Source organism: Falco punctatus (assembly GCF_963210335.1).
Source record: "Falco punctatus genome assembly, chromosome: 19".
Lineage (NCBI taxonomy): Eukaryota > Metazoa > Chordata > Aves > Falconiformes > Falconidae > Falco > Falco punctatus.
The window spans coordinates 545,523-567,480 of record NC_137599.1 but is presented as its reverse complement, the minus strand read 5'-3'; the positions used below and the strand labels follow the sequence as shown (position 1 = coordinate 567,480).

General features: G+C 58.4%; 2 protein-coding genes across 3 annotated transcripts; both read right to left on the bottom strand.

Moving 5' to 3' along the window:
- Position 1: 1 nt before the first annotated feature.
- Positions 2 to 12,158, bottom strand: GFAP (glial fibrillary acidic protein; the record flags this gene model as incomplete). 2 transcript variants are annotated; one of them, XM_080369714.1, is made up of 9 exons in its annotated part: positions 6,506 to 7,672; positions 6,148 to 6,208; positions 5,660 to 5,755; positions 5,418 to 5,579; positions 4,607 to 4,732; positions 4,172 to 4,392; positions 3,916 to 3,959; positions 3,128 to 3,213; positions 2 to 2,807 (listed from the first exon to the last, which is right to left on the bottom strand). In XM_080369714.1, the coding sequence occupies exons 1-9, from the start codon at positions 7,594 to 7,596 to the stop codon at positions 2,766 to 2,768; spliced, it is 1,929 nt and encodes a 642-aa protein (XP_080225840.1). In that variant the 5' UTR covers positions 7,597 to 7,672. The 2 variants fall into 2 exon arrangements, with proteins under 2 accessions (XP_080225840.1, XP_080225841.1); XM_080369715.1 differs by lacking the exons at positions 2 to 2,807; positions 3,128 to 3,213; positions 3,916 to 3,959 and adding an exon at positions 11,249 to 12,158 and having other exon boundaries at positions 4,168 to 4,392; positions 6,506 to 11,059.
- On the bottom strand, positions 11,050 to 21,590 carry KIF18B (kinesin family member 18B). Its single transcript, XM_080369433.1, is given in 13 exon segments — positions 11,050 to 11,344; positions 12,082 to 12,332; positions 12,336 to 12,625; positions 13,387 to 13,601; positions 14,335 to 14,450; positions 14,731 to 14,851; positions 15,670 to 15,782; positions 15,901 to 15,975; positions 16,378 to 16,554; positions 16,780 to 16,977; positions 18,474 to 18,584; positions 18,868 to 18,972; positions 19,465 to 21,590. Coding segments are annotated over 13 exon segments (2,067 nt in total). The 5' UTR covers positions 19,678 to 21,590; the 3' UTR covers positions 11,050 to 11,262.
- Positions 21,591 to 21,958: the final 368 nt, after the last annotated feature.

The following is a 21,958-nucleotide window of genomic DNA, read 5'->3' as shown; positions in this document are numbered from 1 at the left end:
GACTGGTGCGAAGGCTCCCTGTGCTGCAGGTGGGCGCAGCTTGGTAGGCACAGGCGAGGGTTCCACGCCGCCGCAGCTGGCCCCCGGCTCTGCTGCTGGCTTGCTGTGGGGTTTGAAGCTCGATATAGTCTGTTTCAAAAGAACACTTGGAGTTGTTGCAAGGTCTTCTGGCCAAGCCCTACTGAGTTCTCAAACCACATCAGTGATTTATTAGAGCTGTTTTTCTGAGGCTGCTAAAAAGACCCACCAAACTATTTTAATCCAATTAAATCTTGCTTTTCTTGTCTGGTTCTTTTTATACTTTTTCTCATCACTGAGAACTTTGAGTGCCAACGTTTCAAAACATTCAGTGTTCCTTTGAGCTACTTAGCTGGAGCAAACCCATTTTTTAAAATTTTGGTTTAAACCTTTTTTTCACTATTGAGGGGGAAAAATATTTTTCAAATCAATCTGGTGATTTTCTTCAGAAATTTCTCCCTTTTTTGGTGGCTTTTTTTAACTTACCAACCCAGCACAGACTTGTGATCCAGTATTTAGGCCTATATAATTATTATGCATGTCCTCCAAAGAGGATGGCATCTCTGCAGGGTTTAGGTGGCCACTTGCTCGCTCCTCAGCATGGCGCAGGACATCCCCAAGGGCTAATCTCCTTTTTTCAAGGAGGTGGCTTGGGGATTTCAGCATGCTTTCAAATCCACCATCCATCCTGACAGCCGCAGCTGATCCCAGGAACTTCCCAGGAGCTGCAGCTTGGGTTTGTGCGGGGAAGGAGCCAAGTCAGGGGTTAAGAACCCCGAGAAGATCCCTGCTTCTCCTCCCTCCCACCCTGCATCCTGGGGCGGTTATTCCTGCCCCCACCTCCTTGCGCTGCAGTCCCATACAGGTGCTGACCCATGAAGCGCTGGCCATGCCTTGGGGTACAGCACCGAGCTTGCGTCCCCTGGCTTTGAGCTCAGTTTAGGCTCCCAAAGGGTCTCACCACCCCGTCTAATCCCCAAAAACCCAGGGCACGGGCTGTGGAGCGGCGGATTGCAGGCACAGCCATGGAAACACAGCATTTGCGTTAGCTTTATTTCTCATCCGAAGCTGCTGCGGGTGTTAGTGCATTAATTCAGTGGCAGTGTGGGCTGCAGAGCTCCAGCCAGAGGCTGCTCACAGGGGACCGAGCCCCTGGGGCCACCACCACCCCACCCCACATGCCAAATGCAGGCAGCACCCGCGTCTCCCACAACACCTCCTGCCTCTGGGAATGGCTCTGGAGTCGGTAGCTGCAAAGCATGCTCAGCACCTGAGCCAGGGGATGAGGGGGACAGAGGGGACAAGAGGGGTGGCATCTGGGTGGCATCTCGTGTGCTCATCCCAAAGGGCTTACAGGGTACGAGAAGTGCTGCTGGGTCATTGCTGCTGCGTTAGGTGGCATCAGGAAGGGTTTTGCTCATGGTCAATAGTTAAACTGAAGGTGGGGACGGGGGCTGTGGGCAAGCACCAGGCTGGGCAACGGCCCTGGGCGGCATGTGCTGGTTCGGGGGGGCACGGGAGGACAGGCTGGGGGACAGGGCCGTGTGGAGCCCAGGGACAAGGGATTTCTTCCAACCCCATCTTGAATGCCCATGTGGGGGATGGGTGTGGGCTGAACACATGGCAGGGAATGTGGCCAGGGCAGCCCCGGTCCCCCGTCCTCCTGGCTCCCAGGGTGAGCCCAGGCGGGACAGGCAGGGCAAAGATGGCTCTGTTTGTCCTCCCCATCACTCCTGGATTGCGGGAGGCACCTCCTGCTGTGAGAGCACCCATGGGTGCCCCAACACCCTCCCCCTCCTCCTCTGCACTCCCCTCCTCTCCATTTTCACCTGCATAGGACCCCCCCAGGTGAGGGGCCGGGCGCAGGGCCATGGGTCACCCCTCGCCACAAGCCCCTTAGGACTGTTATTCCCCACCACAGCGACAGGGACACCTTGGTGGCGGACACCAAGTGGGGGTCAGGATGGCCCTCAACTCTGTGCCAAGAGAAGCCCTTGAAGCCACCCAGCCTGCTGTGCCCACCACTGCTCCAGCCCCACAAACCAGCCCGGACACCCCAGTGTCCCCAGGAACCCTTCGTTATCCCCATTGCATCACCCTTCAACACCTTCCTGACAGCACCCTGCCTCTCCATCCTCCTTGTGCCTCGTGGCTAAGCTCACCCAATGCTGGTGGCAGGGAAATGTCCCTCACCAGCCGGTACCTTGCACCCTGCAGCCCCCCCCCCGAAGGGTGCTCCAGGCCTGGGTGCACTGGGGAGATTTGGGGTGGCCTCCCAGACCAGAGAGAGGGTAGCAAAATGGGATGCAGGGAGAGATGCTCTTGGCACCACTGACTTTTCCAACTGGTGCATGGAGATCGAAACAGGACAAACTCTCTTCCTGGGCATTGGTGAGCTGGAGACCAAGGGTGAGCATGGACATGACCCTGGAACCGCTGGCCCCTCCATGCTGTGGGACTGTGGTCCCACCCAGGCAGGGGAGCTCAGCCCTGCCTGGTACCCCCTCCCCGCAGTGTCCAGTCGGACGGGTGCTCTGCTGGCAGCCAGTCCTGAACAGGGTGCTAGCGGGGTCCCTGGGGCGCGAGGTGACATGGGAGAGGCCAGGCGTGGAGGCGAGGGAGATACTTGCTGCCAAAGGACCACCAGCTCCTCCTGTGACCTGTGCCCAGACGCAGCTCCCTTGCAGCATCAGACAGGACCTACGGAGCTATGGCTACAAGCATGTGGCTGCTGCAGCTCACCCACCCTACGCCGCCTCCTTGTGCTCCTGCTTGGACTCCTTGATCACCTGGAGGCAGAGCGAGAGGAACTGTCACCCTGGGGGTCAGGCTCTCCTCCCCGACTGAGCCTGCCTGGGCTCGGGATGAGCTTGGGGACAGGGACAGGCATGGTTTCCTCTATGAGCTGCCAGGCTCAGCTCCACCACGGTCCAGAGCTGGCTCATGCCGTGCTCTCAGGGCACTGGGATCATTGGTGCCCTGCCCAATGGCTGCTCTTGGGGCCGAGGAGGGCCCCATGTGCGTAATGAGTGACCTCCTTGGGGACACCACATGGGGAGGTAGGGGTGGAGGGGAGGTGGCATAGGTTACATGGATGAGGACTTCCCACCTCTCCATCTCTGGTCTCCACGGTTTTGACCACAATGCTCCTCTTCAGGTGGGCTTCTGACAGGGATTTAGTGTCCAGGCTGGTCTCTAGGGGACATGGGCAGGACATGGTGGTGAGCCGGTGCCCAGGGTATAGCCCTTCCAGCCACGCTCAAGTGGAGGCACCCAAAGGAAACAGGCTGAGCTGGAAAACCCTGAACCATGGGAGACAGTGGCCCTTGGGACATGACCAGTCTCAGGGACACTGTTGGCCCCAAGGACACATTTGGCCTTGGGCATGCAGCTGGCGCTGGGGATGTGGCTGGCACTGAGGACGTGGCTGGCTTTGGGATGTGATTAGCCCTGGGGACACAGCTGGCACTGGGGACGTTTGGCATTGGAGATGTGGTTGGCCATGGGGACGTGGGTGGCTTTGGGATGCCGTTGGGCTTGGGGATGGCGTTCTCCTTAGAGACACGGTTGGCACTGGGCAATACAGCTGGCCTTGGGGATGTCATTGGCCTTGGGAATGCGGTTGGCACTGGGGACATGGTGATGTGGTCTGTTTGGGGGATGTCATTGGCCCTGGGGACATGCTCAGCCTTGGGGATGTAGCCATGACACACTGCTCCCCCCAGCCTGGGAAAACCCAGGAGTCCTGGTTCCTTGTGATTCAGAGGAAAACCTCCCAGTCCCTCTGCGTGGAACAGGGACAGCTGAGACAGAAGCTCCTCCCATGAAGCCCCCAGAAGCCACCCCTGCTTGTGCCACCATCCTGCCCCCGTGCCCCACACGTAGCCACAGACTCACCTCGGATCTGCAGGTTGGAGAAGCTCTGCACAGGGATGGTGATCCTGCAGGAGCAACAGGGGACGTTGGGAAGAGCACGGGGTCCTGCTGCCCAGTGCCCACCAGCTCCACTTTGCCCAGGGCTGGGGCAGGAGGGCTGGAGGATGGTCTCCAGCTGAGCCGGATGCCCCAGAGGGACGACGAGGACTTGGGCGTGGGTCTGGGCATGGCTGGGGATGGGGAGAGGGGCAGGATGGAGCCCCCGCTCTGCCATCACCTGCTCTCCTCGCCCTCCAGCAGCTTGCGGTACGTGGCGATCTCAATGTCGAGGGCCAGCTTGACATTGAGCAGATCCTGGTACTCCTGTAGGTGCCGGGCCATCTCCTCCTTGAGGCTGCGGATGTCCTCCTCCAGCCGCACCACTGTGTCCTGGTAGCCTGCCGTTTCCAGCGCGTAGCGCTCCTCCAGCTCCCGCAGCTGCCTCTCCTGGGACTCATTCTGGGGAGGTCACGAGGGGACATGACACCCTCCACAACCACCTTCTCCCAGGAGCTACAGGCTCTCCACAGCGCCCATCCATCTCCTATCCCTGGGGATGAGCCGTTGGCCCAGCAATGGCTAGTGGTCCCTGCCACCGTGCCAGGGAGCCCTGTGGTGGTGGCAGCTACCTGAGGCCATGTGTCTCCCCTTGCACCCCACGGCCATCGCCTACCGAGCCCCGCAGAGCCTCCAGGTCACAGGTGAGGGCCTGGAGCTGGCGCCGATACTCGTTGGCCTCCTGCTTGGCTGCGCGCAGGGCTTCCGCGTGCCGGGCAGCCGCGTCCGTCAGGTCTGCAAACTGCGGGGGGAGGACACGCGCCATGGGATGGGACCACCCAGCAGGGACGTGTCCCCATGGCACCTGGCATGGGGACACAACCCTGCTCTGCTCCACAGGAGGAACATGACCCTGGTAGCACGTGGTGTAAACATCCATGCTTTCACGGGAGGGAGGCACAGCACACATGGGACATGTCCCCAGTGGTGCATGGTGCTGGGGATGTGTCCCTGCCCTTGTGGGTGGAAGGGACAGTGCACATAAGGCATGTGGCCGATGGCATGTGTCATGGAGGCATGTCCCTGCTCCCTTGAGGTGATAGGACAGCAGACATGGGACACATCCCTGATGGCAGGTGTTGCTGGGGACATGTCCCTGCTTTGTGGGTGGGAGGGATGGTGCCTTGGGATATCACAGGGGATATGTCCCTGCTCCTGTGGGACGGTGCACATGGGCTGTGTCACCGTGAACACAACTCCCTAGGAACTGTGCCTACGTAACTCACAGGGGACGCATCCCTGCTCCCCACGGGGACCAAACCAGGACACGGGACACAAGCAGGGACAGTGGGGATCCCAAACCCCATGCACCACCGACAAGTAGAGCCACCCAACGCTGGGGTGGTCAACCCCAGCCCCGAGCAGGTGATATCCTGGGAGGGGACAGCCAGGCCACCCGTCTGCTGGGTGATCGGCTCCCACTGCACCTTGGACTTGTACCACTCCTCGGTTTCCTGGATGTTGCTGGTGGCCATGGCCTCGTACTGGCTGCGGATGTCACGCAGGGCGGCTGTCAGGTCCGGCTTGCTTGCATCCACCTCCACGTGCACCCGTTGCCGGGCCAGCTGCTCCTGCAGCTCCCGCAGCTCCTGGGGAAACACCAGGGATCAGCCCAGCCCACCCCCCTCCGCGCCCTGGGAGCCCCCCGGCCCCACGCGAGTGGGCTTACCTCCTCGTGGACCTTGCGGAGGAAGGTGATCTCATCCTGCAGGGTCCCCACCCGCCGCTCCAGGTCCAGGCGAGCCAAGGCAGCAGCATCCACATCCTGTCACCACAGCAGGAGAGAAGGGACAGTCCCCAGCGCTGGCCACCTGGCTCTGCTCCCTCCTGAGCTGCCTGGCCCTGCCCATTCCTGCCCATCTCTGCCTTGTTCTGCCCAGCTCTGCCCCATTCTGCTCACCATAACACATCCCAGCCCCTCCCTGCCTGCTCCTGCCCATCCCTGTCTTGTCCTCGCCCATCTTTGCCCCATCCTTGCCCCATCCCTGTCTGATCTATCCATGCCCATCCCTGCCCCACCGATCCGTGCTCCACCCCTGCCCCATCCCTATCCCGTCTGTCCATGCCCATCCCTGCCCATCCCTGAGGGAGGCTGAGCAAGGGGCTGAGCCTTTGGGGTGCAGGATGACAGACGCAGGAGCTGGCCCCTGCCCTCACCTGCCTGTAGGCAGCCAGGTTGCTCTCGGCCTCCAGCCGCAGGGTCACCTCGTCCTGCAGCCTGTGCCAGCACGGAGAGACACCGTTACTCACTTGGCTTTGGCGCCCATTCAGCACTGTCACTCGTTACTCTCAGTCCCACCGACAGAGCCCCCTGGGTCAACACAGCCCCACGCCACCAGCATCCATGCCGCACTGGTGCATGTTCCCATCCCACACACCCCACCACCCTCTCACACTGTTCTTGGGGGTCACCCTGGTCCCTGTTGCCACCCATGTTCCCATCACCGCCCTGGTCCCCATCATCACGGTGGCCACCTTGGTCCCCAGGACTACCCCAAGCAGGGCAGTGCCTTACTTCTGCTGGAGGCTGCTGAGGTCCTCGGCAAGGTTGTCTCTCTCAATTTCCAGACGGGCTTTGGCCGTGGCCAACTGCTCCACGTGGCGCCGCAGGTCACGCAGCTCCTCCTGGTAGATGTCGGCCAGACGCGGGGGTTCTTGGTCCCGCACCTGGTTCAGCTCCACCACTAGCACTTTGTTCTGCTGCTCCAGGAGCCGGACCTTCTCGATATAGCTGGCAAAGCGGTCATTGAGCTCCATCATCTCCACTTTCTCGTTGGTGCGTGTCTCTCTGAACTCTGAGTTGAGTGCTGCAGCCAGCGAGAAGTCCATCTTGCCTGACCCCATGCGGGCACCCATGCGGGCACCTGGCTGGGTGCTGTGGGGAGCACGGAGCCGGGCTGGGGGGCTGGTGGGGAGCACCCGGTACATCGGGGTGGTGGGGCTGAAGCGGCGGCCATAGGACAGCCGCTGGCTCTCCATGCTGAAGGGGTGGGTGCGATGTGCCTGCCCAGGAGGTTTTATAGACCCCGGGGGCCCCCGCCCCACCAGTCGCCCTGGCACTGGCCACTGGCCAGCGAACCAGAGGGCCGGCATGAAAGCCAGCCTTTGTGGCACCCTGCAGGGGTGGATGTGCCCTGGCTCCCAGCCCAGGCACTGCGGCACGGCCCCCTGCCCACCGCCTGCCCCCCCGACGGGCACTGCAGGGGCACCCCACGGGGCAGCCATAGGGTGGGTGCTGGGTGCCAGGCTGAGCAAACACCAAGAGGCTGGGTGCGATGCCATGGGGCACCGTGGGTGCAGGGAGCAAGGCCGGGTGCCGTAGGGTGCCCGCAGCACGGGTCCGGGGGATTCTGCACCCTGGGGATCATCCCCACGACACCCCTGGCCCCAGCAGCCTCTCAGGGTGCTCAGGGAAGAAAGACAGTGCACAGGCTCAGGTGTACGTGTGCACGGCCACCCCCCTGACACACACACCTGCACGTATATGCACACACCCTGACATGCCTGTGAACACGCACACACATGCTTACATGGGCACTCACCCCTGTGTATGCTGCTGGTATGGATCCCCGCACGTGCAGGGACCCCACCGTCCTGTGCACGCATCCGTCAGGAGGCAGCCACGCACATGGGTGTGCGCATCCACTCGTGTGCATGCATATGTGCGCACACAGGCTGCCCATGTCCACACACACACATGCACGCCTGTCCCTCCGTGCCTGTCTGCACACACGCGCACCACATGCAATGCACACACGCATGCCTGCCCTTGTACATACACATGTATACACGTGTGCACGTACGCACACACACACATTGCTTTCCCTGAACTTGCGTGCACACACGCGGAGCTGCACACACCTGTCTACCCTTCCATGTAGACACGACATGCACAGCCATCCTGCTGTGCCTACACAGGCACGGCCACATACGTGCACACACACGTGTGCACACGCCCACGTTCCCCGTGTCACGTCCCCCCCAGGACAAGCCCCGCTACAAGCTGCTCAGCACCAGCCACCAAAGCCCCATCTCCCCAGTGGGCCGAGACACTTTGCAGGCGTTCTGGCAGCACAGGCGGGCTGCTAATTAAGGCAGGCTGCTAATTAAGTGGCTGAAGCCTCCAAAATCCTTTCCACACCAGTGGGTCTGTAAAAGGCTCCTGCTGGAGCCTGGCTGGGACTCAGGACACCAGGTCCCCTTCCCAGATCCAGGTGGGGTCTGATTCTGCCACAGCTGCATGTGTGTGGCCGTGTCACTGCTCACGCATGCACCGAGCGGAGGAGTCTTTTGCCCTCCTCGATGGCTCATGGTGGGGAGGTGGGCGAGGGCTGAGACCCTCTCCTGGGTGGAGGCTGGGTGCCAGGGGCTTTCCCTGGGCAGCTGAAAGGGGCTTTGTGCGGGGCTGGAGCCGGCGCGGTCCGGCACAGCCGTGGGGGCCCTTTGTGCCAGGGCACGGCGCTGCCGGGAAGCAGAGGGGACGGATCCAGGGGCAGCGGTGATGGGCACAGGGCCACCACCAGCCCTGTCCCCCCCCCCGCCCCGAGCCACAGTGTCATGGCCAAAAAGGGGGCATGGGCAGGCCTTGGGGACAGCCTAGACATAGGGACAGTGGTGTTTTGGGGGGCCAGGGGCACAGGGGGCACACGGTGGCACCTGGATGCGTGCCCTGAGAGGCAGGTGGGAGGAAGCTGGGGGACAGGGGTCCCTGGGGATGCTGCAGGCCCGTGGCTGGGGACAGGTCTCTCCAGCCGCCAGCTAGGTGGCAGCCTGTGGCCGGGAAAGGCTCCGCGCCCGCTCCGGGACAGGGACAGGCAGCCAGGACCCGGACCGTGGCCACCATCGCTGAGCCACCAACAGGGAGGGTTGTGGCTACAGCTGCGCCGCCCATGGGTGCGATCTGTGGGGACCCAGAGCCGCTCTGGGGAGTCATGCCGATGGCACTGGTAGCACTGGGGCAGTGCTTGGGGACAACCTCTTGCTGCCACATCCTCTTCCAATCGTCAACAGCTCCTTGTCTCCAGCCAGCCCCGTGTCCTTCCAGCTGTCCTGGGCCGGTGTCACCAGTGAGGGGCAGGGGTTTTGCTCACAGAAACGCCTGGTTTGGGGCACCTACATACCCCATATGTGCTGCCTGGCAGCCCCAGCCTGCCAGCACAGTGACCTCCCTGGGGACCCATGACAGCCCACGGTGACAGGGGAACCTCCATCCCTACAGGCTTTCTAAAGTCCCCTGGGGGTGCACAGGCCTCACAGGGCAGGGAGACACAGCAGGAGTGCAGGGGCCTCAGGGTCCTCGGCAAGCCCCCACACCGCTCCCCAGAGATTTTTCTCCCAGCTCCTACGCAGCCAGGATCAAAGCATGGAAAGCTGTCACTCCCAGCAGCTGCGAGGAGGCAGAGCTGGGCTCTCCCCCCTCTTAATGAGACAAACGAACTGGGAGCAGGCTGGAAGTTTTAATTAGAAGCTTCCAGCCTCTGAGAAGGCAAAGGCCAGGCAGGAAAGTAGGACAGAAGGAGCCAATGACCCCAGTCCCTATGGGACAGCAGCATGCCCAGAGCTGGGTCCACAATCCTTATCCTGCTACTGCCACACTTGGTCACCTCTAGGGACGGCCACCAGGAGCTGGTGCAGGCAGCCAGGTGTGTCAGCGCCCAGATGTGCCCTGGCATGGCAGGAAAGGGGGCCAGGGGGGGTCAGGGCACAGCTGTGGTCCCCAGGTAGGGATGCTTGGAGCTCTCTGCCCCAGGACCTCACAGGCAGCTGAACTGAGGATCCCAGGAGCACAAGGAGACAGGGGCAGCAGCAATGGGGTAAATTTTAGCAGGGGAGAAACAGCACAGAAAGTTTCCCCCATCAATGTCAAGGGGGGGGCAGGAGCAAGGAGGGGAGGCAGCCTCCAAGGGCCCTTGCCTGCCCTCCAGGACACTAAGCAAGCAGCCCAGACCCCCATCCAGGCAGAGCAAAGGGGGCAGGCACATCCGCAGGGCTCCCATGATGATGGGAGATGGGGGGGGAAAGCCACGATGGAGCCCACCCCCAGGAGCAAGGGCCTTTTCCAGGCCTGCTCAGAAGGGAGCCACTACCCAACCCCAGCTCCCCATAGGAGGGGGAGGCGCAAAGCAAGAGGAACACATCTCCCCTCGCCCCTCTCGTTTGAAATGAAGGGATTTATTAAAAGCACATGTTATTTCTTAGCATCACCCATCTGTTAGTACTCGACACCCTAGCACAGACTTGAGAGGGGCTGAGAGGGAACAGCAATAATCCATCTGCTGCAAAAACACACGGGGCTGCGTCGAGGCGGGGGACACAACCAGGAGCCTGGGCAGGAGGCAGCAGGGGATGACTAGGGCTAGAAGAAAGGCTGGAGGGGATCATTATGGGGCTGCAGGAAGGAGGAGATAGAGCTCTCAGAGAAAGGAAGAAGCTTGGCACCAGGGTTTGGACATTGGGAAGGATCCGGGATGGTGGAGCCATCAGCATAAGAGCTCCACTGGCTGGGGGGTGGGACGAGGGCAGGCACTGCCAAGAGCCACAGGCTTTTTACTGGTCTCCTTGCTGCCCTTCCAAGCAATGGCACTCGAACGAGGTTCTGAGGATGGAAAGAGAAGTGGATGAGGCAACTCCTCAGTAAAAGCAGCAAACCCAGGTCCCCTCTTGACAGAGATCTAAGTGCTGCCGGCTCCCTCCTCCTTTCTGCCCCTCTCCGAGCACCCACTGCCCTCCCCTGCGGTGGTGGCTGCAGCCAGGAAGCAGCAAACCTCCAACAGCATCTTCCACCAGCACCAAACATCCTGATCCCCAGGAACCTGCACACACACACACACCACCCCACCCCACCCCGAACTAGAATGAGGCAAGCACAGCACCACTTCGCTGCCTGCCCCGAGGCAGGGATCACTCCCACAGCCTTGTGCAACGGAAAGAGTAGCTCCCCAGGCTCCTGGCCAGGTGCAGAGGGGAAAAGGTCTCACCAGGGATGCGGGAGGGCTGCCGAGATCTCTGGCTGCTGCTCAGAAGTTGGCTGATGTGGCTCTGGAGCACACCCAGGGAGGGGGAAGCAGTGCTGTGAAAGAGAAAAAGGCCATTTTAAACCCCCGAGGCTCAGGGCAGAGCCCCCCCATCATCCCAAGATATCACAGAAGATGTGGAGCAAATGCAGGCAGGGATGGGAGCTCGAGCTCCGGAGGGGAGCACAGGCAGGAGCTGCCAGCACAGAGTGCTCTGGGGCACAGGGTGCTAGTGGATGCCTCACCTCTCCACTCTCTTTCACTTCTGTGCGGGTACTCTGGAGACAGAGGAGGGCTTGGGGATGGAGGAACCCCTGATGACAGACAATGGGATGCAGGTTCTGTAGCCAAGGAAAAGAGTGTTACTGCCAGGGCTGGATCCTGACTACTTGCTCCCATGAGGCTCAGAAGCAACCAGGCCAACACAAGTCACAGGAAGCCTGCCCAGTGCTGTTGGGGAAAATTATTCAAACAGGGATGAATCCTCAGGAGATCCACGCAGTAGGTGGCAGCCACCAGGTACTGCTGCTCCCAGAGGTCATCAGGCCAGTCCCTGGTACCTCTGCTCACCCAGTTTACCCTCCATAGGAATGATTTCCTACAGCTATAGGAGGAGATGCCGAGACCTAAGGGTGTCCTGCATTATCAAGTGCATGCTGATCGCTGGTTTTGGATGGTCACAAACCCATGCAGCTCTGTAAAAGCCAGAGCCTCTTCAAAACATGAGCAGTTAAGAGAAAACCTGAAAAACTCCACACTATGCAGTCCCAACCCTGGCTCCAGCCTCTCTGGGAGGAGAAGCAATGCCCCACCTGCTTCCCAACAAGCACTTAGGGCTCCAGAACAGAACCATCCCCATGTCCAAAGGGAAAAGGACAAGGAGGAATAGATTTTCTTGGAATGCTTTTTGTATCTTGCAAGCAATCCGCACACAAGCTTGGCCCGCTGGCTCAGCCTGTGGACAGGCAGTGTCTTCTGCCCAGTCCCCCTTCTCAGCAGAGCTGCAGTGATCCACAAAGGATTCACTCAAACAGCAAGACCATGGAGAAGGGGTCACCAAAACAAAGGCAGCACTTACTTGGGCACAAAGACGCTGTTCTGCTTGGTTAGAATGTTCTGGACGCTCTCCCAAACAGAGAACTCAGATGGGTTGAAGGCAACTGGCTTGTCTGCGCCAGGTGAGCTGCTGTCCTCATAGATATCAAAAGTCACATTCGGGTTGTGGGCAGGCAGGGCAGGCTGGGTGCAGCCGTTTTGGGCAGCTGACACCATCAGGGGCACACATCTTTTGGTGGCTGTCAGCAGGGAGGTTCCGCGGGTGCAACACGATCACACAGGGGAGACAGGGGGTGCCTGGGCTGCTGCTTTGAGGCAGAGGGTGCCTGGGCTTGGTGTCACCCTGGGAGTCTCTGCTTCTTTCCCACATCTCCGCTGGAGTTTCGTCTGCGTTTTGAGGCTGCAGGGAGTTCCCACTTGGGAAGCACTGTTCATCTCAGACCTCCTCCTCTTCTTCGTCGGGCTGGGAGCCATTGGTGTGGGACCGGAGAGTGGAGCAACCTGCTCCAAGCATTGTAGGGTGGCACTCCTCACAGGGGTACTGGGCACAGCAAAAGACATCTCAGCTAGAAGAGCAGAGATAAAAAGTCACCTCCCTGTCTGCAGCTCCCAGGCACCTCCAAACCCTGGGGCATCCCTCTCTGCACCCCCATCACAGCTCCACAGAGACCTGCCCAGCAAGCCCTACAGCAGCCATTTGCCAGCGGGTGTTTCCATCAAACCACATTAAACCCAGAGGAAAAGAGCTAGCACAAATAATCCTGCACCCTGTCAGCCTAAAGGCACCAGGCTGGTCCCAAAGCGAGTGCCCTGTGGCAGTGGCTGGTGTGTTCCCAGACAACGGGGTCTGCAGAACCCACAGCTTTGCTCTCAGGTTCATGCATTGGTACTGAGGATGAGGAAGAAGAGCTCAGCTCTGGACAGACACAGGCTCCCAGCTGGGAGGCTACAGCCAGGCTGATTCGGGCAAACGTACCAGAGGAGTAAACAAGATGAGAAAAAAATCAGGATCAAAACTGCTGCTTTGGTCTCCTGGTGCAGAAATATCACTCACATTTAAGCTGACTTGCACACACACGCTGAGCTCCCCAGAGACAAGAGCTGCTCATGGACCCTGCCGTGCCTCGGGCTGCCGGAGACGCTGGCCGTGCTACAAAGCGAGGCTGGAGCCACTCTTGGCATAACCCACTGGGTGCCACGTCAGGAGAAACTCATCTCCCTGCCCTGTACCCATGGCTGGGAGTTGTCCCCCTGCACCAGCTCCCCCAGTGCACACTGAGACAAAGGAGAGGGGACAGCACTGACTGCCTCAAATCCAAATCCTCACCGTTACAGCCCTGCTGCACCCTCTGGACTCGGGTGGCTGCGCTGACTTCTGTGGATCTGTTCAGAGATGTGCCTTGCTCCAGGCTTACACCAGCCTCTTGATGGACCAGGTGCTCCAGTTCCTCAAATTCAGAGACCATGTCAGGAGTAAGGAGGCTGGCAGCCTTCAAGACTGAATATTGCTTTTGGGCAACGCTCAGGATGGCAGCTACAAGCCTGGGATCGAGACAGACCAAGAAACAGTTAGCAGGTGAGCTTGGGCTGGTGGCACCAGAGCCTCAGCACCATCAGCATCACCTCCAAGACACCTCCTTGTGTGGGGCAAAGCCCATTAGCAGAGGGAAAGAGGCAAAATTTGAAGCTGTGAGATACGCAAGCTGTAAATCTTACTGGAGAATCTGAGCTGTGAGTTGTAACCAACAGGTGAACATACAGGGGACAAAATGGCATCCACAGACTTTTTGCTGGGCTCTTCACACACTCATTAGCTTGGCTAGAGGCAGACAGAGATCCAGGCACAGATCAAGGCCAGCCTCCCTCAAGAGACCTTTCTAAAGAGGTTCATTCTGCCAAGATGCTTGTGGCAGAGACATCAGCAGATGGTGCCATGGGAGCCCTGCCAGGGCAGGACCTGGGGGAGCAGAGGCAGGAGGAAAGACTTCATAGAGGTAATTTTAAGACTAACACCACGCACTTAAGGCTCACACAGTTGTTATGCCTGGAAACCTTCATTGCTGGCACTTCCAGAAGAGATTATCCCATGGGATTCGATCCCCAGGAGCCAAATGCCTTATTTTACAGGGTAGGCAGTCATCTGCAAGCAAAGACCTGGTCCCATCTCCATCTAGACCATCCCTAGGATGGCTACGTGGAACAAAGGGGTGCACAACCCGTCCTCCACAGGCAAACAAGAAGCAGCAGCATGTGGGGAGGGCACGAGGACACTCACATCTCTGTCTGGCTGCCAGACAACCCCTGTAAAAGGCAGCTTGGTTTCTTCAGTTCCAGCTGGAGATCTGTCTGGTGGGTTGCTCTGGGGCTGCTGGGAAGCATTTCCTCTGGAGCCTGGAGCAATCAGCCAAAAATCCTTACTTATTGAGACTACAATTAGCCCATATTTAAGCCGCGTTTAGCCCCCAAACTCTCTCTTGTCTGGGAAGTTAAGAGGTTTCGCTAGCAATCCACAGCCTAGCACATGCTGAGCCAGGACCCCAGAGACTGGCTGAGCTCTTGCCCTCTCCCAGTATGCCCAGTGTACCCTACAAGGCTATTTGAGCGCCCCCAGCCTCTTCTGGACCCTGTTCATTACACCAAGCCCTGCTGTGCTGCCCAGCCCTTCTCTCACTTTCTCCTCCGATTCCAGCTGCAGCTTAACAGGCCATCCAGCTTTCACCTGCTGCTCCTCTCCATCACTCTCCCTCTGATCATCCAGGGCCAAGCCTGCTTTTGGGACAGCTTCCTCCAGCCTACAGATGCCAGAAGAGTCATTTAGGTTGGAAAAGACCTTTGAGATCATCAAGTCCAACTGTTAACCCAGGACTGCCAAGTCCATCACTAAACCATATCCCCAAGCACGTTTCCAGCGGACATCTAGTAAGTTGAAGTCCCCCACAAGAATAAGGGCTAGCAATTGTGAGAATTCCAGCTGCTTATAGAATATTTCATCTGCTGTTTCATCCTGGTCAGGTGGTCTATAACAGACTCTCACCGGGATATCCACCTTGTTGGCCCTCCCTCTAATTCTTACCCATAAACACTCCACCCTACTGTCACCATCATTCAGCTCTAGGCAGTCCAAACACTCCCTGACTACCCTGCTGCTTCTCCTTCCCTGCCTGTCCCTTCCGAAGGGTTTGTAGCCATTCACTGCAGCATTCCAGTTGTGCAAGTCATCCCACCACGTTTCTGTGACGGTGACTATGCTGTCTTCCTACTGCACGATGGCTTCCAGCTCCTTCTGTTTGTTGCCCACACTTCAGGCATTAGTGTAGATGCACCTCAGCTGGGCTATCTATCTCCCTTCCAGCCCTGGCATACTGCCCCCAGGCTCATCTCTGAAGACCTTGGGTTTATTCTCTTCCCCCTTCAAGTTTAAAGCTCTCCCAATGAGCCCTGCTAACTCCTGACCTAGGATCCTTTTTCCTCTACGGGACAGGTGACTCCCAGCTGTTGCCAGCCGGCCTGCTGCCGTATAAACCAACCCATGAAAACCCTGTGGGCTCCTTGACACAGGGGACACCAGGAGGTCACACCAAGCTCTGTCCTTCCTCCCCACCAGCCTCACCTGGACAGCCTTGCTGGGCTTGAGCTGAGGGAAGCCTGTGGTGCTGGTGCCTGGTCCTCTGCCTCCCTGGCAGCATCCTTATAGGCACAAAGCTTTGCCTGCAGGTCTGCCACCTGCAAGGAAGAACCATCTGTTGCTCCGATAGTTTCATGACCCCCAGGAACTCAGAGGCCTGCACCCCAAGCAAATCACAGCTAAAGACAGAGCCCTGCTCTCCCACCAGCGTCTCACCTCTGCTTGCAGCTGCTTACAGATCGCGGCGTATTTACTGATGTGGGAGTCTATGCTGAGCACATTGCTCCTCAGCTGCAGAGACAGGGAGGAGGCAGAGGTTAAAGCAGCACTGGGGCAGCACATACCCCTCTCCTGACATTGGAGCAGGGCAGCTACTCAGCCTCCTCCACACTCCAGGGTCCCCAGAGAGCCCCAAGGTGGCTACGGTGGACATGACCTGTGCTCAGGGACATGCTGCTGCAGTCACAAGTCGTTTTGGGCTCTGGGCTGAGAGGCTTTAGCAGAAGACCAGGCACCCGCTGTCTGCAGCTTCATCGGCTGCTTTCTGCCCCGAGCAACACCCCCAGGGCTGGAAAACTCAAGCTGGATAAGGAAGGCACCCACTAACCTACACCACTACGCACCAGGCTCCTGCCCACCCATCCCCAGAAGCTCCCAAACACACAGATCACCACCACAACATGAGATTCTCACCGACTGCTTGATGTCCTTGGCCCGGCTGGCATACTTGAGTGTGTTGTAGGTGTCCTCATAAGCCAGCACGCAGGGACTCACAGCGGTGATCGTGATGGTACGGCAGTTGCCACCAATGGAGTCCTTCAGCAAGCGCGTGAGCTTGCTGTTCCGGTACGGGATGTGGGTTTGCTTGCTCTGTACCAGGAGATCAAGGGTCTGCTCAGCTTTTGTCCCTTGGGCACTCAGCTCTGAATCCTGTGCCACAAAGGAACAGCCACACTCATCCCATAGCACCTCTCAGAGCCCAGCCCAGGCTGCTGTCCCCACCACACTGGCAGGACCACCACTTAAGGACACCACTCACATTCACCCACTCCAGAGAGCCAGAGCCTGGCAAGGCCACAGGAGGAACAATATTACCTTTCCATCAGCCAATGCATTGATGAAATTGATGAGGGCCAGCAGTGAGCGGTTGATGTTGGTGCCCTCCCAGAGCCACTTTCCCTTGGTGTCGGTGACCGAAGATCGCTCTGAGCCTGCCAGGTCAACCAAGCTCATCCTGGCCACTTGAAAATCCCGAGTGAGGCCGCAAATGCGATCCCACTGCTTCACACAGATCTGCAAGAACAGAGGTTGGTGAGGCTGCAGCTCGACAAGACGTGGGGTGGTTGCTGGCTGGAGGCAGCATCACCAGCGGGGCAAGGTTTTGATGTTTATAACAGGATGGCAAAGTGGATCCTGTGGGCTGTGAGATCAGGCAGGAAGACAACAGGAACCTGGCACACTGAGAAGACAAGCCAAAAAACTCAGTGATGACATGAGTAGCAAAGCCACAGAAGGGATCTTGCAGGAAGTCACAGAGCTACAGAAAATAATCAGCATCTCCTACATGTGGTGACTGAGCAGGGTACAGCTGGCCAGGTCCCTGAAGGGCAACACGCTAACTCAGAGCTCTGTCGCGACCTGGGAAGGGCTCATGCACAGTGGCAGCCCCAGTCCCAACTTAGATTGTGGATTTTGCTAGCAAACCTCAGACAGGGGCTGCAAGCCCCCAGTCACAGCCTTGCAGCACCTCCAGGGAGGCATTCAGCCAGGGCTTTCAGTGCCAAGCCCATTTCCCACAGCTGGTGCAGGTGAGGAGGAACAGAGCCACTGAGACTCACCTGGCAGTACCACTCCATAACTTCCCCTTCTGCCTCCCTAAAGATCTCCCAAGAGAAGCAAACACTTCCCTTACTTCCCTATAACACCCTCAGCCCCCCAGGAGCAACTCCTGCATGGACTGGAGGTGCCATGGAGATGCTGGAGGCCAGTGACTGGTCCTGTGTCCTCATGAGACTGCAGTTTGCCTGCCAGGAGCCAGAGCTGGCAGCGGGAAGGGCAGATTTCCAGCACAGCTAATGGATTTGCAGCAGGCAGGAATCCAGCACCCACTGACAAGCCCAGCTGGGAAGCCAGCTGGAAAAGCATCCAGACACCTGGACTTCACCCCTGCAAGCAGCAACGGGCAAGGCACCAGGTTCAGACTAAAATTACAGTCAGAGCCCTCTGTCTCCCCATGCAGCCGTGACAGCCCTGCTAATTTGGGGAAGGGCCTGGCTGGAATTGAAATCAACTGGAAGTTTTATATAGCAGAGCACTGAGAAACCAGGGAGCAAATTTACAGAGCCTCCAGGGGAGCATAATTCCTGACACAGTACCAAGGGAGACACAGCAGAGGTGACAGCCTGCCTGCAGCATCTGGGGGGATGCGCAAGTCAGCCCCCTTTGCTCTGGGTCAGGTTTTAGGTATGGCTCCCACATGCTAAGTCAGCAAAAGTCAAAAGCACAAAGTGAAATTTCAGCCCTTGGGAGATGTAACATCAAGCCGGGAGTACAGGGCTGCCCGGGGGATGTGGCCATCAGCATGACCACTATGTGCTGTCCTGCTGCAGCATTGGCTACTGGCCTGCCCAGCCCTATAGCACTTTTCACGGCCACAACCACTCTGATTTTCCCCGGGGCACACCAGCAGCAGGGGCAGGAACCCCACAATGCTGGTCCTGGCACAGCCTTGCATCCTAGCCCTCTTTTCAGCACAAAACCCAAGCAATATCATAACCACCAGCCCTCACCTGGAGGATGGCGTGTGAGCGGGAGGAGGCGGCATTGGCATCGGTGGGATGCTGTACCCGGGTTTTGTTGCCAGCAGCCAACGTCTCCAGGAGCTGCTCTGCCGACATGGGCTGGGAGAGAGCGGGTCGAGGGCTGGTATCAGCACACCCCGTAAACAGGCACCAAGACAACACGCCACCAAGCAGCCATGGCAACTCGGGCTGACAGCATCCCGCAGCTCTGCAGGCCTTGTTTCAGCATGGGGTCACGTTTGCTGTCAGCCGGGAGCCGTGCAGATGGCACCCCCATATCTTCACACACACACTCATGCCTGTGACCCCAGGACACACATCCACTTTCAGAACTGGTATAGGTGCAGCATTGCCCAGGCTTTGTGCCCATTTTTATACCCACCTGGTGGAAGGACAGACCCTGAACCACAACTCCTTTCTTGGGATCCTCCCAGATGGCCAGAGGGCCCTTGGGCTCCAGCAGGTCATGGATCTGTTCATTGTACACCTGGAGCAGGGAACTTAATGTAAGGCTGAGGGTTTGGTTCCCTGCTGACAAACAGAGAGCGGAGCCTTGTACCCCCCCAGAGTCACACAACCCAGTGGCTCCAACGTCACCTCCAGGACCTCATGGCACCGAGAACAGCTGACAGCACTCTAAACGCAGAGGATGGCTTGGCGGGAGGGATTTACTGGCAAGTCCCTGTGCCACTGCTCCTCTAAAGCCCTTTCAGCCAGGAAGTTCCCATTGCTATAGGGACCATGGCAAGGAAGAGAATTCCCTGACTCCAGATGGGAGAAACCAGCAGCACCAGTTTACCGAACTGGGTGGGTAAGCCTGCTTCCAGTCGGGCTCTAGGGCTGCCCTGGGGATGCCAGGCACAACTGGCAGTGCAGCAGGTACCCTGATAGTGGCACTACAGGGTCTGGATCAACCCCAAATCTTAGCAACAGCGACCTACACAGAGACAGGAGGGGACAGGGCTCAGCTGCCGCGTACCTCCTGGTAGGAGACTAGGACCTCACAGATCTTCTCCTCCTTTCTGGCCTCAATCCTTTTGTACAGTTCCCCCATGGTGAGGTACATGATGCCAGGGCTTTTCTCTGAGCCCAACATGGTGTAGGTTTTTCCTGCTCCCGTTGCACCATAGGCAAACACTGTGAGGAGAAAGGGTGGATGGATGGTTGAAATGATCGTTAACGGGAGTGACATAATGTCCTCTCCCTGTCGGAGAGCTTCCTGCAGCAACCCCTGTGGTGGGGGTCACTCACAGGCTTTGCGGAGACAAGGCAAAGCTAATTACCCTCCGCACTAGCTGCACTACCCTTCAGCGCAATTGTTTTCTGTGTTTCAGCTTCTCTAATTTAGCAGGGACAGAATGAGTCCCCAAACTATCACTTGCTTAGACGCTCAAATCGTCCCTGAACCTGCCCTTTAACAAGCCGAGCAGCCCCATTCCCCCGTCTCCCAAAAGGTGTTGCTTCTTTCAGACCTTGTAATTCATCTCATATTCCACCACGCACCCCCTGCATCTTTTAATACCCTCTCTGAAGCACCACCCTCAGAGCAGGACACACTAATCCAGAGAGCCTCAGCCCTTCTTCCCATTAGCAGCACTCAGTGCTTCACAGTTCTCTCATTTGAAGATCCTGAAGTTATTTTATGCAGATAGAGACACGAGACGTGCCTGCCAGGTGGGCACGGTGACAGAGGCAGCCTTCAGCGGCTCGCAGAGCACACCGGAGAGCCAGGAATAGCATCCTCCAGTGCCCAGCCCGGCACATGATTAGACAGGAGAGCAGTTGTCTCCCGCTCAGTGCCTGCCTCGCAGAAGTGATGTGCTTGTTAAGTCGATCGTCTGATGACAGCCTGTGAACAGCACAGGGGTCTGCAGCGTCAGGCAAAGAGCTTTCAGACCTGGCTTTACAGAGCTGCCAGCCTGGGAGATGCTCACACCCCACGACGAGTCAGTTTCACCTCAGGTCCCGCTCTGAAACTCAGCATCCTCCCAAAGCTCTGCCCATCACAGCGATGCGGGCTGGGAAGGGATGGCAAAATCAAGGTGCTCTCAGTGCTATGGATCCATCCAACTTCCTCCCATCATTCCCACCCCAGGAGAGCAGAGAGCAAGTGATCCTTGTCCTTCAAAATGCCTGGAAAGCACCTGCCCAGCCTCATTTTCTACCCCGACACCCACCACCATCCTCTACATCACATCTCCTGGAGCGCCAAGCACCATTGCAGCCCCCAGCACCATAGAACAGCCTAGGCTGCAAGGGACCTGGAGAGATCATCCTGTCCAAGCTTTTGTAGGAAAGGAAGCCCAGATGGGATCATCTCACACCCTGTCCAGTTGCATCTTCAACACCTACAGGTATGGGGACTCTGCTGTGCCCCTGGGGAGGTTGTTCCAGTGAATGTCCTCACTATAAAAACCATCTGTCATATTGAGATGAAATCTATCCTGGTGCAATGTATACCTGTTGCGCATTGTCTTCTCCTTGTGACCAAGCGCCTCCATCCTCTGCAGCTGCCCTTTAAGTACTCAAAAACCGACGAGGTTGTTCCCAAGTCTTCTCCAGGATCATTCAGCCTTTCCTCCTAGGGCAGGCTCTCCAGCCCTCGGATCATCTCCATGGCCCTTCTTCAGAAATTCTCTGCTCCGTCCCCATCCTTCCTGACTTGCGGGGATCGGAGCTGGACACAGCTCTGAGCGGGATGATCACCTCTCTGTCTGAGCTAAAACCACCCTGCTCTTGCCACAGTGTGCTGCTGACTCCTGTTCAGGTCATCACCTGTCAGAATCCCCAGGTCCCTCCAGGCGAGGCTGCTCCTCAGCCACGCGGATCCCAGCCTCTGCTGGGCGCCTGGGTTATCCCACCCCAAGTGTTAAGACTTCGTACTTGTCTGTGTTAACCTTCACACGGTTCTTGCTTGCCTGCTTTTCCAGCCCAGCCGTGTCTCCCCCAGCCCTGCTCCACAAACCCTTTTCTCCACGGAGCTCTGCGTCCAGCTCGGGGTCCCCAGCACACGACAGACACGGCCCTGTTGGAGCGGCTCCAGAGGAGGCCACAGAAATTTCCTGAGGGCTGGAACAGCTCTGCTGTGGGGAGAGGCCGAGGGAGCTGGGGGGAGCGGGGGTCGTTCGGCTCAGAGCAGGCTCTGGGGAGACCTTGCTGCAGCCTGCCAACCTGTATCAAGTGGGCTTATAAGAAAGTCCAAGAAAGTTTTTAGCAGGGCCTGTAGCGACAGGGCGAGGGGCGACGGCCTTTAACCGTCAGAGGGCACGTTCAGACGGGATGTAAGGAATAAACCACTTACTGGGAGGGTGCTGAGGCTGCCCCATCCCTGACAGTGTCCGGGGCCCGGCTGGACAGGGCTGGGAGCAACCTGGGGCTCCCCCCTCCCCCTTCTCCTCCCCCCCGCTCCCCTCTCCTCCTTCTCCCTCCTCTCCCCCCCTCCTGCCCCCCCGCCCCCCTCTCCCCCCCCCCCT